Here is a 15,297-nt window from a genome sequence, read left to right as displayed (position 1 = left end):
TTAACATCTCATTTGGATGGTTTGTCTTTCTTCAGAGAAAAAGACGCTTGCATAAAGTAGAGGATGAGCATAAAACCTGAATGAGAAGCTGAAATTAACTTTATTTACGTTATACAGCATTTCATAATGGTCAGTGTTAAATTAGAAAATCCGCTGTCTCACCCATGTAAAGTCCTCATACAGATTTTATCCAGTTACTGCACAGCCAATGAACAAATTCAATTAAACATAAGTTGATGGTTTGTAGGTGTGGAGGGAATATTAAAGTAAGCTTCATAAACTGTACTGGTGGGATGTTTCTGCCAATAAAATGGCCTCTCATAGTTTATATGTTTATATAATTGTTATTTCAGCTCTTCATGAATTATATCATCACCTAGAAGCACAGTTCAAGTCTCAGGGTTGGAGATTTGAGAATGTTTGAGTCTTAGGATTTAGAAAATCAATAAATACAATAACAAATAAATTGAGGAGTACATAAATGAGCAAATATAGATGAACATATCCAGATACAATTACACATTAAAAAATCAGACAAGAAAAATCTGAAATTGAATAAAGAGTAATCACATTTGCATATTAAAGTGGATAAGTCAGGCCACGCCCATGGAGTTAATCCTTCAGAGGGAAAATTACTTCTGCAATTATGAACATTTATCCTGCTGTGCGTCAAAAGTTTTAGATGATGAATAAAACTAATCCTGCTCTAAGTGAGAACCTTCAACTATCTTGTCCTCCTGACACTAAATCCACCACTTGCTTATTCTGTTTCACTTTCTCCACAGCTCTGGCTTCGAATGGCACAATCCCCATCACCTCTCTGGACGGCCATAACCTGCTGTTCGCCAACACCTCTGGTGGCAACGGGCACAACATGGTGACCTTCCTGAACCCCCAGAACCTGTCACTGCTCAACAACCCCGTCAGCCTGGTGTCCACTGGGATGGGGCTGCAGCTCGACGCTCACCATCAGTCCACGGCCGCTGTGCCTGTGCAAGCCTCAACCATTCCCGCCGCCTCCAAGGCTCAGTGAAGCCAGTCCGGCTGCACCCCGAGTTAACGCCCTATTTCTTATGTCGTGCACTACTCTTATCACACCATATAGGGAATAGGGAGGTCGTTATATGCTCTGTGCTTCACTAACCACGCCACATTCTTTCCGTTTTATCTATCATTATTTAATCTTTTGCTGCCACCAAAAAGAAAAGAATCTCAAATGAGGTTGAGGTTAACTCTTTGCTTTTTTTTTGCTTTCTTTTCCTTTATGATTCTTGGATGTTTTTTCCCACACACAGTTGCCAGATGGACACTGTTGTTGGCCTGCCGCTCCTCATGAACCTTGAAAAGTGTCCAGGAAGAAAATATCTTCGGCACCATCAAGCTGTTCACATGTCGCGTGTGTGTGTTGTGTGTGTGTGTGTATGTATATATATATATATACATATATCGATCCTCCTCTTTCCAGGTCAGAATTTTCTCTGAAACACTTCTAACCAAAAACTTTAGGATTTTTCTCTTTTAACGTTCAAACTAAACAGATTTATTACTAATATCACAATGTTCATCATCACTAATGGGGATTTGTGTGTCGACACCCCATCTTTAATTATTTTGGGTTTTTTGGACAGGCCTTGATGTAAATCATATCAAAGTTATATTTTAGAGACTTTTCTTTTTCTTTTCTTTTTTCTTTAGTGTTGTTTGACATTTTCAGAACTTTGTAAGTCTAATATTAAGTTAAGATTTAACTATCACTTTTTAATCGTGGTTATAAGGCTTTAATAACAAGTAATAAGTGGCCGATCTAAAGGTTATAATTGCTTTAAGGGTGGGAGGGACCAGGTGTGTCTCTTTTAGTCTCTCTTTGTGGAAACACTGAGGTTTGCATCACGCTGAAGTGGCGAAGTAGCCGCTAAGCTTGTGTAAAACGGCGGTCTAGGTGCGGATCATTGACACTGACAGGAAATGACTGAAAACGTGATGTTTGAGAGCTTTAAAAAAAAAAAGAGCTGCAGACATGCAATGGTGTTTCTGAAGGGTGATTTCGTTTTGGTTGTTGATCCAGTGGAAAACTGTACATTATGTTTGGATTCAGAGGTAGAAGGTAGACGTCTGCATTCGTTCTCTTCAGCTCAGGCAGATGCTGAGAGTTCAGTAACAGCGTTAACGCTCTACGACTAACTGGTCTTTTTTGTGGAGGACTAGTCGCGGGACATGGTCATCATACTAAACGTGTGATGCTTGGGTAGGCGAGGTTATTGTATTGTGGGTGGTTTGTTTTGTTTTGTTTTGTTTTTTAATACTAGTACCGTTGTATCTACTTGTGCACAGTATCTGTACCAAAAACTGGATGATGAGCTGCAGTCTGCCTTTTTTGGGAGGAATGGAATTCTGTCTTTCTTTTCTTTTCTTTTTTTTGTCTGCAGTCACTTGGCTGGCTAACGTACTTTAAGATATACCAAAAATATTTGTTAAAATAATTGCTGTGTGTAGTCAGTGTCGCTTAGTCTAGTCAATATATTTATGATAACAGAATCTCTCTTCATTGTCAACAGATCTTAGAAATGCAATATTTTGATGATCATTTTCCAAAGATGACCTTTTTATTATTTTTTTCTTTTATTTGACCAAGTGTCACATAGCTCAAAGTTTAATTGGCAGCACAACTGACCAAAAAGAGAGGGACTGTTGGTTTGGGGGCATTTTAAAGTATTTCCCTTTTTACTCTTTAAATTGATTTTGGGTTCTGGCCCCTGACGCGTGATTCTGGTTTCCTTTGAGCCATGGACGACTTGTTTTCCTTCTTTAATCAGTTTTTGGCCGTTTCGGTAGCAGTTTTGGACTTTTCTGAAGCAGAAATTAAAGGTTCTGTTCAGTTTTGTACTAATATTCAGCCATAAAAACAACAGCTTGAACCAAAGTGGTTTTTCTCAGTAGTTGATGTGCCTGTGCGAGCACACAAGTTGCTGTTCATCTCTACTTCTTCACGCCGCTGAAAGCAAAATATTTCCCTCGTCGCTCACCTCGATCAACACCTGATAATTCCTGATTTGGTGCTGCTGAACAAGGATCCTAGAAACCTAGCTTTAACAACTGGCTGCTGAAGCTCCCGGTGGACTTGTGCTGTTGAAAGGTCTGCATGCTTTCCTATAGCTTTATGACTGCTTCCTGTGCTAGGCAGGTTTTGTGGTTTGGACGCTCTAATCTTAGAGGGCTCACCTTTGTAAATGCATAGATCTGTTCATCTGATGGTACTACACCTCCTCTCAGCACCGCCATTTTGAACCAGCATGTTCTGAAACAATATGCTGCTCCCTTAGTCTGTCTGTAGGCTATGATAGTACCCAACACAGAGTCAGGCTAAATACTCCTATGTGCTACACATTTGACAACATCCCAAACAAAAGTAGCATTGTTCTGCTTGCAGTGATTACTATCAGATCACTGAGACTGTAAGCAGCAAACATTTGTTCTTGTTATCCTCCTCCTGTGTATGTCTTTTCTGTTGTCGATTTACTTTGACTGAATATACCTCAGCAGCACTTAAACACAAGGTTCACCCTTTGACATTTCTGTGTATAGACCAGTGTAGAATGTATAAGTACTGTCTGGCGTACCATTCAGAGTTTATACTGATAAACCACACATAGGAACCATACATAAAACAGACAACCTACTACTGCTATTTTCTAGTACTACTATTTATGGGGTATTTCCAGGTTTGATTATTATTTTGAGATCCTTCTTGCCAAAGTAAAAGCCTTTCTCTTCGCAGCTAGGCGCGTGTCTGGCTGCTCACAGTTTCCCCGTCTTTGAGGCCACGACAGGCCGAAAGGACTCAGTCCTGCTCCAGTGCTGTTCGTAGCTACTAAGAGTTGAACATGTGCTCGCAAGATGAACCAGTTACCATTGGTATCATAGGATGTTACTGAAATATTTATCTGAGGAAAGACTGAAGAATTAGAGAAACAAACCTTTCTTAATTCTATACATATAAATATATATATAAACACTTGTAAGATATTCATATTTTATATTTGAACTAGTATGTTATCAAGACTGAATGTAGTGTTTACCATGCTTACTAAAAAAAAACCTCCCCTAAATCTACCTTTTTTATTAGTGCGAAAAAAAGGTAATTCTTCTTTTTTCCAAAACCGTCGAGACCAAAAACGTAAGAGAAGAAATCTGAAGCCCTGGCGGAGCGTGAGCCGCTGACACCGGTGTCCGTCGTGTATCCACCAGGTCTTCACAGCGGGGGGGTCTGGTTCAGATGCTCCTGGCAGAAAGGTCCTGTGGTTTGGTAGGAGATTCTGAGGCATCCGATCTAAATCTTTTTAGAGGTTCTTTTGTTTTTTGGTTGAGTCATTGTACACTTGATTTGCTGTGCTGTCTTTAACAATCATTTGACTTTTTTTATATATATATTACTTTATGCCTTTAATTGTGTTGAATAGTGTGAGAGGGCAAGATCACTGGCTTTCTTAGTTTGACAAAGATTAACATTATCATTTATGCCTTATTGTTACGTAGAGGACAAGAGCATTGTAGCGTTGTTGTGCTGCGTGTGCGTGCGTGTGTGTGTGAGAGAGCTCACCTGGTGCATTGTTTCACTGAAAAAATACAGTGTGCTTTGGGCATTTTTGGCACTTGGAATGATTACGTTGCTACCTATGATTTTTAGGTGTGACTCAGACAGGTTGATGATACCTATGAGAAAAGCTTTACTAATAATTCCAGCAGGTGGGTGTGTGTGTGTGTGCGTGCGTGTGTGTGTGTGTGAGAGAGACAGCATGTCTTACAAAGAGAGAAAAGATAGGGTAGTCTGTAAACCATTATAGTGCATTTTTCCCATCTTCCGGCGGGTGTTTGAGTGGCTTTAAATAGAGGTGAGACACGGGAATACTTCTTTTTGTTGTTTGTCCAGGGGAGGGTTGGGGGTTCCTCTACTGATCAACTCGAGCCTTTAAGCAAGCCAGTTGTTGGTTTCTTATGGTTAGCTACAGTTTGGGTTCTACTTGTGTTCTTCTTTGCTAAGAGCTGATGATCTTCTTGCCACTGATTCTGCTTTGACACTTCGGGTTTCAGTTGGTAATTCTGAGATTTTTCATAATGCTTTCGTGAATCGGGCCACCCATCAAGTTGCCGTACGTTGATTCACCACACTGGTTTGCGGGTCTTTACGTGTTGACTTGGGCAGCGTGGAGCACCGTTAAGACAAAAGGAGCTGTTGTATACCTCATTTCTAACTCGAGACTGAGTGAAACCTGCTTTAATCTACTTAACAAATAAGATAAATATTTTATAAAATCTCACCAAAAAAATGATGAAAATACACAAACTTGTGTCAGTGGAGAAACGCGGTCATACCTGTACTTGGGGAAGAGTTGAGGAAGATTTCGCCACAAGGGGGAGAATATGTACCAGTACTCATGAATGTCTGCTGTTTTTCTTTCTTTATGTTGCACACTGATATATTTCAACATTGGGTGAAATTATATGTTTTTGTCAGGTTAATGTTGCTCTCTGTTATAGAAATTAACCACTTGATTGCTATGGTGTAGGTAGAAGTGCATTTTAATACCCCTCAGTCTTTTTTTGAGTTTGACAATCTTTTGAGTTTTATTTAATTCCCCCCCACTTTGACCTGGTACAGGTATGTTCACGTCTTCCCACGTGACGGTGTGCTGTCGCAGCCCGCTCTCGCTTCCCTGTGGTACCAACATTAACCAAAGACTTTAACTTGATTGTAAACAAACGACAGCCTCTCCCGCCTATCCCCGCCTCACTGCTCAGAATAAAATCCTTGCTGCACGACCTTGATTAACCTTTAAACAAATTATAATATAAAAAAAAAAAAAAATGTTTTTGCTTTTTATTGCATGCGAATGTGTATCGGCCCGGAATAAAGAACCCCTCTGGCCTCTCGCCGGTGCAGCGGTTTCAGTGCCTGTGGGCGGGGATCGGCGGGGGTTTGAACGGGAGCTGAGCGGGCTTCTCTCTGACAGACACGAACCAATCGGTTGGTAGCTGGGTGGTGTTTGTTAATACACACTGAGGGTTCATCCTGCGCACACTGTACATGCTCAGGACTCTGTATGTTTATCTGTCTTGAGCCCTGTTGCTAGGATGCTCCCCACCTCCACTCTATCCCTCCCTCCCTCTATCTCAAGGACTGTGGTGAAAATGCTGTTCCTGCCTCTCGCAGTGTGTCCGTCTCTTCCTCCTCACCTGTACACTGTAGTCCCAGGACATTTACCCTGTTGTCTCCAGGAATACACATCCTGCGGTCGCTAAACCTCACTGCTGTTTCCCCTCCTCCTCTTGCTCCCTTTCCCACTTCCACTCCGCTCTCTCCTTTGACATTGTCTCTTCACTACAGACTCTGTTCAGCTGTGACACTATGCATCATGGTCCTTCACTCTGCATGGACTGTGTCCCTCCGGCTCAGACCTCGGGCCAACGGGCTTCAGTGACACTTTGTTCAATGCTTTACTCTAACGTGCGGCCGTAGGACCTCACGAGCGCTATCCCAAAGCAAAAAATCCAAATATTTAACTTTTGACAAATGCAGATACCAAAGATATCTCTCTGTCCTGTGTCTCTCTCTCTCTCTCTCTCTCTCTCTCTCTCTCTCTCTCTCTCTATCTATCTCTCTCTCTATTTTCTGTCCCTTCCACCCTGCAGCATGTGTATTAAGAGACAAACCCAGCACTGGCTTTAGTCCTAGCCTCAGTAATTCCAAAGCTTAGATGTATATTTTGGTATATTTCTGAGAAAAACTTGCGTGAAAAGCGTCTGTTTCTCGTTTGTTTGTTGTAATCTCTCTTTTCTGTCACAGCATGGAACTAATTGCAAAACTGTCTTACTCTTGGTAGGTAAAAGATATAGTATTTTTGTATGTTTTTGGGTGTGTCATGTGTGTGATTATCAGTTCACAGCCCAAGTGACCATGGCTTTCAACAAACAGAGAAAACTAAGGGGAAAAAAAAGGCCAACCATGTACATAACAAGTCTGTATCTCAAGAAATGCATTCTGTAAAACATTAACAACTCATTTTGGAAACTTGGGTTCATCTTAAGGAATGTGTCCCTGTTTCCTCCCTTTTTTCTTACTCCGCAGTCCATTAAGAATTGACTTTCCAGGACTCTAATGTAAAGTCTTGGTTTCCATCCTGGACTACAACACTGAGGGACACTGCTCCGATCTTACTACAACGTATAAAAAGACAAAAAATAATAAAAAAAAAAAAAAAAAAAGGCCTCCCGTCATGGCGGCATAGAACTGAAAGATTGTGTAGGAGTTTTAATTATGTGAAACAGGATACATTGTAGTTTTTGATGCATTTGTCTGCTGTATTTTTGTTTGTTTTGTTTTATACACCTATAAAGATAATCTTTTACTGTAACTGTACAGTTCTCTTTTGTTGTAAACATCATTAAACCATTTTCCAAGTGATTTGACGGGTGCTTTTTGGGGATTCTGTCACGCCATATCGTATCGGAGGCAGATCAATTGCCACAAAATTCATGTTCACTAAAGAATAGCTAAATAGCTAAATAATGTACCTGAATAGATCCTAATATTCTCAAACATATTGTAATCTGTTATTATATTATACTCGCTGTCTATAGAATTGCAAGCCAAGGAATTGTGAATTAAAAATACATACATAGACGATGACAATACAGTAAATTGCATTTGTAATAATGTACATAACTGCAGACCATATATTAAATCATTTCTCCAACTATATTACATCTCCTTACAACTAGACTATAATGTGTTATAAACCCTTTTGGATTTGTTCATTTGGCTTTAGAAATGTTAGACAGGAATTTGTGTGTTTAAAATTTATTGAATACAAATACAGTAAATTCATTTTTTTGTATACAATATTTCTTCATAAGAATTTGTGTTGTGAAAGCTGGGGTATTTAAAGATATTGATTACAATACAGTTTAACATGGGTGTAATAATACATGACATGTCTCAGTTTTCGAATACTACTGAATCTATGAATTACTACTTAATGTGCTCGTATATTTACTTGCAACTATATTATAATGTGCTTTATGAACCTTGATTAAATGTGTATACACCTTTTGAAATGCCACAAAACTGCAAATGCTAGCACCGGCGTTTTGCTCAAAGCAGATGAGCCGCTACCATGGTTTTAAACTTCAAACAAGAAATGATCTATTGATCACTATTGATTAATTTTCTTTACTTATTTAGTGTGTAGGCTTCAATGTGAGAAAATAGCGAAGAAACTGCCAACTATCACATACAAATTGCATAAAATTTCCACATTTTAGAAGCTGGATGCACAGAATTTTGCATTTCTCTCGATATATATATTTTTGTTATATGTTATCGTAAAATAGTAGACGCTTAGCTTGTCTGTTAATTGACTGATTAATCAGATGATAATCTAATCTCAGCTACAATGAATTGTGAAGCCTGTTGACCCAGCAGTGCTGATGCAGAACATCAGGGAGGAGACTGAGCTGGAGGTGGAGCTGTGCTGATGAAAGTTTCGTCATCTCTCTGCCCAGGCTGCGCCGACTGTGGGGGAGCGAAGGGTGAGAGATGGACAAAGATCAGTCCCACACTTTAATGTGCACGTTTCCATTCACACTGACCACAGAGCAGAGTTCACCAGAAGACACTGTTTTAAAGGGATAATTCAACCATTATCCACTCACCACTAGAGTGGGTTAAGTGTTTGAGTCCACAAAAGACATTTGGAGTTTCAGGAGGAAAACAGTGCTGCAGCCAAATCCAATACAATTGAAGTAACTGGTGACAAGTCCAAATGTTTGATGTGAAAAAGGCGAATGGGGAGAATTGGACTCAATCTCCAAAAATGTATCTTTACCTTTTTATTAAAACAAGATCAGGGTTCAGTGAAACTTGATTAGTTTTATGGTTCTAACACATTATTTTACTTTGTCGTGTATTCGTTAGAGTAAAACATGTTGGTATATGCTTAAACCACATAATGACAGGTTAACATTTATGATGTCTATCCTCTGGACACTCAGACATTCTCAGAGAGTCCTCCAGATGTTTATCTTATTTGCACTCTACCTTTTGGTATGACCTTTGACCTAGGGAGTTGTCTTGACCAGCTAGTGGATGGAATCTTTTTGACCAATGTGTCTTCATGTTCGGACACAAAAATGTGCCCTTATTTAGTCAAACATCCCATAAGGGGACGTCATTTACCTGAAGTCAAGGGAGGAACCAATGTCCCTATATAACTGTGTGTAAGACCCCTGCAAGTCAGATTTTCACCATTTGGCTGTGTGATGTCTCCGGGTTTCTAGATGCCCGTCCTGACCTGTGAAACTTCTGTGTAATAAACTTTGTCGTGTATTCGTTAGAGTAAAACATGTTGGTATATGCTTAAACCACATAATGACAGGTTAACATTTATGATGTCTATCCTCTGGACACTCAGACATTCTCAGAGAGTCCTCCAGATGTTTATCTTATTTGCACTCTACCTTTTGGTATGACCTTTGACCTAGGGAGTTGTCTTGACCAGCTAGTGGATGGAATCTTTTTGACCAATGTGTCTTCATGTTCGGACACAAAAATGTGCCCTTATTTAGTCAAACATCCCATAAGGGGACGTCATTTACCTGAAGTCAAGGGAGGAACCAATGTCCCTATATAACTGTGTGTAAGACCCCTGCAAGTCAGATTTTCACCATTTGGCTGTGTGATGTCTCCGGGTTTCTAGATGCCCGTCCTGACCTGTGAAACTTCTGTGTAATAAACTTTGTCGTGTATTCGTTAGAGTAAAACATGTTGGTATATGCTTAAACCATATAATGACAGGTTAACATTTATGATGTCTATCCTCTGGACACTCAGACATTCTCAGAGAGTCCTCCAGATGTTTATCTTATTTGCACTCTACCTTTTGGTATGACCTTTGACCTAGGGAGTTGTCTTGACCAGCTAGTGGATGGAATCTTTTTGACCAATGTGTCTTCATGTTCGGACACAAAAATGTGCCCTTATTTAGTCAAACATCCCATAAGGGGACGTCATTTACCTGAAGTCAAGGGAGGAACCAATGTCCCTATATAACTGTGTGTAAGACCCCTGCAAGTCAGATTTTCACCATTTGGCTGTGTGATGTCTCCGGGTTTCTAGATGCCCGTCCTGACCTGTGAAACTTCTGTGTAATAAACTTTGTCGTGTATTCGTTAGAGTAAAACATGTTGGTATATGCTTAAACCATATAATGACAGGTTAACATTTATGATGTCTATCCTCTGGACACTCAGACATTCTCAGAGAGTCCTCCAGATGTTTATCTTATTTGCACTCTACCTTTTGGTATGACCTTTGACCTAGGGAGTTGTCTTGACCAGCTAGTGGATGGAATCTTTTTGACCAATGTGTCTTCATGTTCGGACACAAAAATGTGCCCTTATTTAGTCAAACATCCCATAAGGGGACGTCATTTACCTGAAGTCAAGGGAGGAACCAATGTCCCTATATAACTGTGTGTAAGACCCCTGCAAGTCAGATTTTCACCATTTGGCTGTGTGATGTCTCCGGGTTTCTAGATGCCCGTCCTGACCTGTGAAACTTCTGTGTAATAAACTTTGTTATACTGAAGGTACTAGGTCCTCGGAGTCCTTTCTTCATCATCAACAACTTCTACAACATCATCGACCTCTCGGCTACATAGAATATACGATAACTTGAATGTCACAATTTGAATAACTGTAAAATACTTCTTCTTATGTGAATAAATCACCTTACCTCAGGTTTCTTTCTCCTTTTGGCCCTTTTCTAGAGATGGAATACAACACGATGATAACAGTTTAGGTGGCTAAACAGTTGAAAGGTGACCTTAAAAAGTCTTTATCAACAGAGTAAGTGACTTACTCTTCTTTTTGATGGTTCAAGCATCTCATACGGATCAGCATCCATCGGTCTCCTAAGCTCCTACAGAGGGAAATATGAATAGATAAAACATGCAGTTCAGCAGCAGAGGTTAACATCATCTTGTGTGTGTGGCAGGGATAAGAGTCTCCTTTACCTGATAAATCCGGCCTTTATCTTCCTGTTTATTGGGGAGAAATACACAAAAAATTATCGAAATATTTGACATGCTTAATTTCAGTTAAGAAGCAGCCAATAATTATTCGTATTATTGAAGTGACTTTCACAAATAAAAAAGAATGTGGGTTGAAAAAAAGAGACTCACAGGTTCAACAGGTCCACATGAGAGCTACAGATGGACAAAGAAAAATAAATCTATTAAACACTTAATATGTATTTTTTTTGGAACTATTTTATGGAATAAAGTTCAAACAATAACAGTCAATCAAAACAAATGACCATAACACATTATTTGATGAACGAGATAATGAAGTAGGGTTGAATTCTTTATCTGATCAACATGGAAATTAATTATTAGTGAGGGAAAAGACAAAAAAACAACAACACAAGTTTGTATTTGAGAAGCTAAAATAAATAAATGATTAATGAGTTTAGAGCTACAGTGATTTACAAGTTAGTTATATAGTTTTTATATATGATGTACATGATTTGATAAATATGATGTATATTGTATAATTTGGTGTTAACATATATATATATAAGAAAATATAACAAATAATTTGGATCAAATTCTATTCAATGGTTCAAGCTTCTCAAATGTGTTGATATGTGAATTAACTGTCCATATTTGTGTTATTTATTTATTTTAACAATTTATTGATAATCTGAAGTTAATGTCAGCTATCTAATGTATAATAACTAGAGCTGTGAAAAATAACGCGTTAACGCGTTATGATTAAATTACAGGATTAATTCTTTTTTTTTTTTTTAACGCATTTAACGCATGCGCAGAAGGACCTTCCAATTCCGCCGCCTCTGCACTAGTCGCCGCTCTAATGCAGTCAGACGGCAGCTTCAAACAAACAAACAACATGGATAATTCTGATGAACCTGAGGACCTTCTGGACGGGAAGATCGTGTTCCAAAAAAACAAAGATCGAACATTCAGTAAAACCAAGGTGATATGCACACTCTGCGAGAAGACGTTATCGTTTCACCGTAGCAATAACCACCGCAACGCGAAGCATGTGTTGGTCGGCGAGGGGCGTTCAAGTGGAATGCGCCAAACCAGACTCACTCGCCGGACACATTGTGCAAAAGAAGCGGTCAGCTTTACTGTCAGAGAATTTGAACAAGTTAGTTTGCCTCACCAACTGGCTAAAGACCGAGTAGCTAAGAGGGCCTTTAGAGGCATTAGATTGTATCATGGTGTGGTTAATGGTTGTGTGACAAAAAATATAAAAAATGTCAACCATCCTATGGCTAAGAAGCTCAAATAATTTCTGTTTAATTTTTAAAAAAAAGTTTTATTCAACCACACAATGGCTAAGGAACCCGAATTCTGTTTAGGATGAAGATTATATTAATGTTCCATATGGAAAAGCAATGATAACTGCTGAAGAACTGCTGACTTGCAGCACAAAAGAAAAGTTAAATGTCATAAATCTTGTTTTCACAAAAATATTCCGAAAAAATCAGTAATGTGATTAATCATGATTAATCCATAGAAACCTGTGATTAATTTGATTAAAAATTGTAATCATTTCACAGCCCTAATAATAACTCACCTTTTCTTTAAAAAACAATGCAGTGACCACGATGCAGTAAATAATCAGGATCCCGTCGAGGAGAAAACAGACGACAGGTTCGGTGAACATATCTACAGAACAAACACAAGAGAAATACTCAACTGCAAGTATATGATGGAGGTAACAGTATTGTAGATGTATTAAGATACTATACTTCAGTCCTTTTTTTTTAAGGTTCAGTGTTTTACCTTAGTAAAAGTTGACTATTTCCTCAGCTACATTCATTTCAGAGAAAAGTAAGTGCAAAAAGTATTTATTCATGCTCAGCAGGTAAATTAATGTTACTTCACGGTTAATCATAATTCTGATTCCATTCAGCCATCGTTCATTTATTATTTATATCTCTGTTTTTTCTACTGTGACAAGTGTCACAATACACGAAAAAGGCTGATTGAGGGTAGAGCAGGGATTAGTAAGTACATTTATTTAAAACATAATTAACATAAACCAGATACCACAGATGATGGCTAAATATCTTGTATTTGTTTTTTGGGAAATGTCATTATTCATATTTTACCTTATTTCTTTAAAATAAATGCTTATATTTTAATTAATATTCCTGCTACTTGTTGTCATGTTGACTTATATAAAAGATAAATATGAAATAAGACTGCATCAAATTAAAATGATATAAATCAAAAATATAAATAATAAATACTCTCCTTCTCTCTCTGTCTACATATATATATATCATTCTGTATATATTAACACCGTGAGGTACATGTGAGGATTGAGTAAGACCTCTGAAACAGGAAATAAGATGAGTATGTGTATCAGTATACAGCTTCCTGTCAGTGCGATGGGCTCTCAGGTTTAGGTACAGGCGGATTTATATGACTCTGCGGTTGGAAAAAATAAAGAAGCTGTGAGAAGTTGTAAGAAAAACAGCCAGTGGTGGTGATTCACTCAGTCCCATTTCGATCCTCTCAAGATGTCATCTAGCTAAGGGTTATTTTTAGAATGTGAGATTTAGCAATGTGGCACCAGATTAAATACAATAAACATGCAGGAGAGTCAAATAAATTTAGACTTTTCCACTTCCAAAGCTACTCAAAGGGAACACAGGGGTCTTGTGGACATTGCTGATTAAGTAGGCTGTGTTTTTATATTATGGAGGTTGTGTTTTTATATAAGGGAGGCTTTTCTTCTAATAGCAGAATTATGGAAATACTAATGAACCGATTTTGTTTAAACTGGATGGAAGTGTGGGGTACGGACCAAAGAAGTTGTGTTATCTACTGAGTGTGGTGTTGTTCTTACAATGTCTTCAGTGTTATAACTCACACAGCTGTTTCTTTATGAAAGGATAGTGAGTGTTCCTAAGTCAGTCTCATGGCGAACATATTTATTTGGGATTCATAGAAACAAGATAGACTGCGATCAAAGGTTAAAAAAGGGCCATAGGTTACAAATGTGAATTAAATTAATAAATAAAGTTAAATGATTCATTGAATAATGAATGTTGTCGCTGTGGAAACTTATCGGTGGAGAATAACTTTTAATGTTTTCACTCAGTGTCCAGAGGGAGATTATTTATTTAGGCACACATTCTTGTAAACCCTTCATCTTGATGAATGCTGCTTCAATACATGATGGGATCCGAAATGGTTTTCATCACTTGGAAAATATTTTTCTCTCTCTCCATTACTGTGACATAAAAGAGAAAGTCTGGGAAACATCAGATGTTCGCAAACTTCTGCTCAACACAAACCCAAAGGATGGAAGAGGAGAACATTATTTTATTTTCTATGTTGACACTGCCTGGGAATTATAGATTAATTTCATAAATAGGGTGTGAAAAATTAAATGTCTGTGCCAGATATAAATATTGGATGTATTTAACGTTGTGCGATTATAAGAGAGTGGACTCGGCCGTAACTCAATTTTATTCTTGCGTTCCACATATAGCTTATTATATTCCCTAACTCCAAACGTTTTGCAAAACTTGAACTAGGTCTAGCCGAACTATAAAAGGCTATTGTCTGCAGCAAACACCACAACGGCTTTCTTTTCTTATTTTTTATCTGATGTGATTGCAAATAAATGTATTTATCCCTACAGAAATTATCTCAGCAAAAAGTAAGTGATCAAGGGATTTAAAGAGATTTGAAAAGGTAGCATACAAGAGATTTTTCCGGACTGTCAGAGGAGGCCTGAGTTTCCAAATGAGGTTGTCAATAAACAAAACTGTGTGGAGTTTAATTTTGCTGTTTTAATATAGGATTCTTATTCCTATCACTTAACAGGAGAAATGACTTCCCTTCTTTGACATTAAAATACAATTTACATTTAAACTCAATAATACCATTTAGGAAAATATGACTTTGTCTCACTTACCTCTACAGGAAACAGGCACCAGGAGCAGAAACAGCAGAAACACACTTCTCTCTCTCTCCTTTTGTCTGTACTAAAACACACTTTTCTCTCTTTCTTTCTGTGTATCTCACTCTGTTGCCTCTAGTTGTTGCCCCAGTTCAATGTTTTCCCCTCTCTGATCACAGGAAGTGGCTGAACTGACTGCCGCTCAGTGGACTGACACTAGGTTTTGATGTAGTTTAAACCCCACGCAGCCTCGACACTTGAACGCCCACAGAGAGAAAGTTTCACTCACTGTGT

The 15,297-nt window shown here is 38.4% G+C and overlaps 2 protein-coding genes across 13 annotated transcripts in view; one reads left to right on the top strand and one right to left on the bottom strand.

The window, feature by feature from the left end:
* The window catches only part of pou2f1b (POU class 2 homeobox 1b), a 23,157-nt gene extending 15,698 nt beyond the window's left edge, over positions 1–7,459 (top strand). For all 12 annotated transcript variants that reach the window (XM_053439120.1, XM_053439119.1, XM_053439118.1 and 9 more), the window contains one exon: positions 786–7,459. In XM_053439120.1, coding sequence (XP_053295095.1) covers positions 786–1,033 — 248 coding nt within the window. In that variant the 3' untranslated portion in view covers positions 1,034–7,459. The remainder of the gene's footprint in view (positions 1–785) is intronic.
* LOC128455460 (T-cell surface glycoprotein CD3 zeta chain) lies at positions 6,664–15,297 on the bottom strand. Its single transcript, XM_053439130.1, has 7 exons — positions 15,019–15,297; positions 12,661–12,752; positions 11,238–11,261; positions 11,070–11,093; positions 10,916–10,975; positions 10,790–10,819; positions 6,664–8,569 (listed from the first exon to the last, which is right to left on the bottom strand). Exons 2-7 carry the CDS (start codon positions 12,748–12,750, stop codon positions 8,495–8,497), a joined length of 303 nt encoding a protein of 100 aa, XP_053295105.1. The 5' UTR covers positions 12,751–12,752; positions 15,019–15,297; the 3' UTR covers positions 6,664–8,494.

The sequence above is a fragment of the Pleuronectes platessa genome, chromosome 14 (assembly GCF_947347685.1).
Source record: "Pleuronectes platessa chromosome 14, fPlePla1.1, whole genome shotgun sequence".
NCBI lineage: Eukaryota > Metazoa > Chordata > Actinopteri > Pleuronectiformes > Pleuronectidae > Pleuronectes > Pleuronectes platessa.
The sequence above is the reverse complement of the archived record's forward strand: the minus strand, read 5'-3'. Positions and strand labels throughout refer to the sequence as shown.

Excerpts from the sequence above, each read along its gene's own strand:
- LOC128455460 (XM_053439130.1), bottom strand. The coding sequence starts at position 12,750 with ATGTTCACCGAACCTGTCGTCTGTTTTCTCCTCGACGGGATCCTGATT. Across the intron at positions 11,262-12,660 it reads CATTGTTTTTTAAAGAAAAG|CTCTCATGTGGACCTGTTGA; the intron begins GTGAGTTATTAT and ends GTCCATCTGTAG. Across the intron at positions 10,976-11,069 it reads ATAAAGGCCGGATTTATCAG|GAGCTTAGGAGACCGATGGA; the intron begins GTAAAGGAGACT and ends TTCCCTCTGTAG.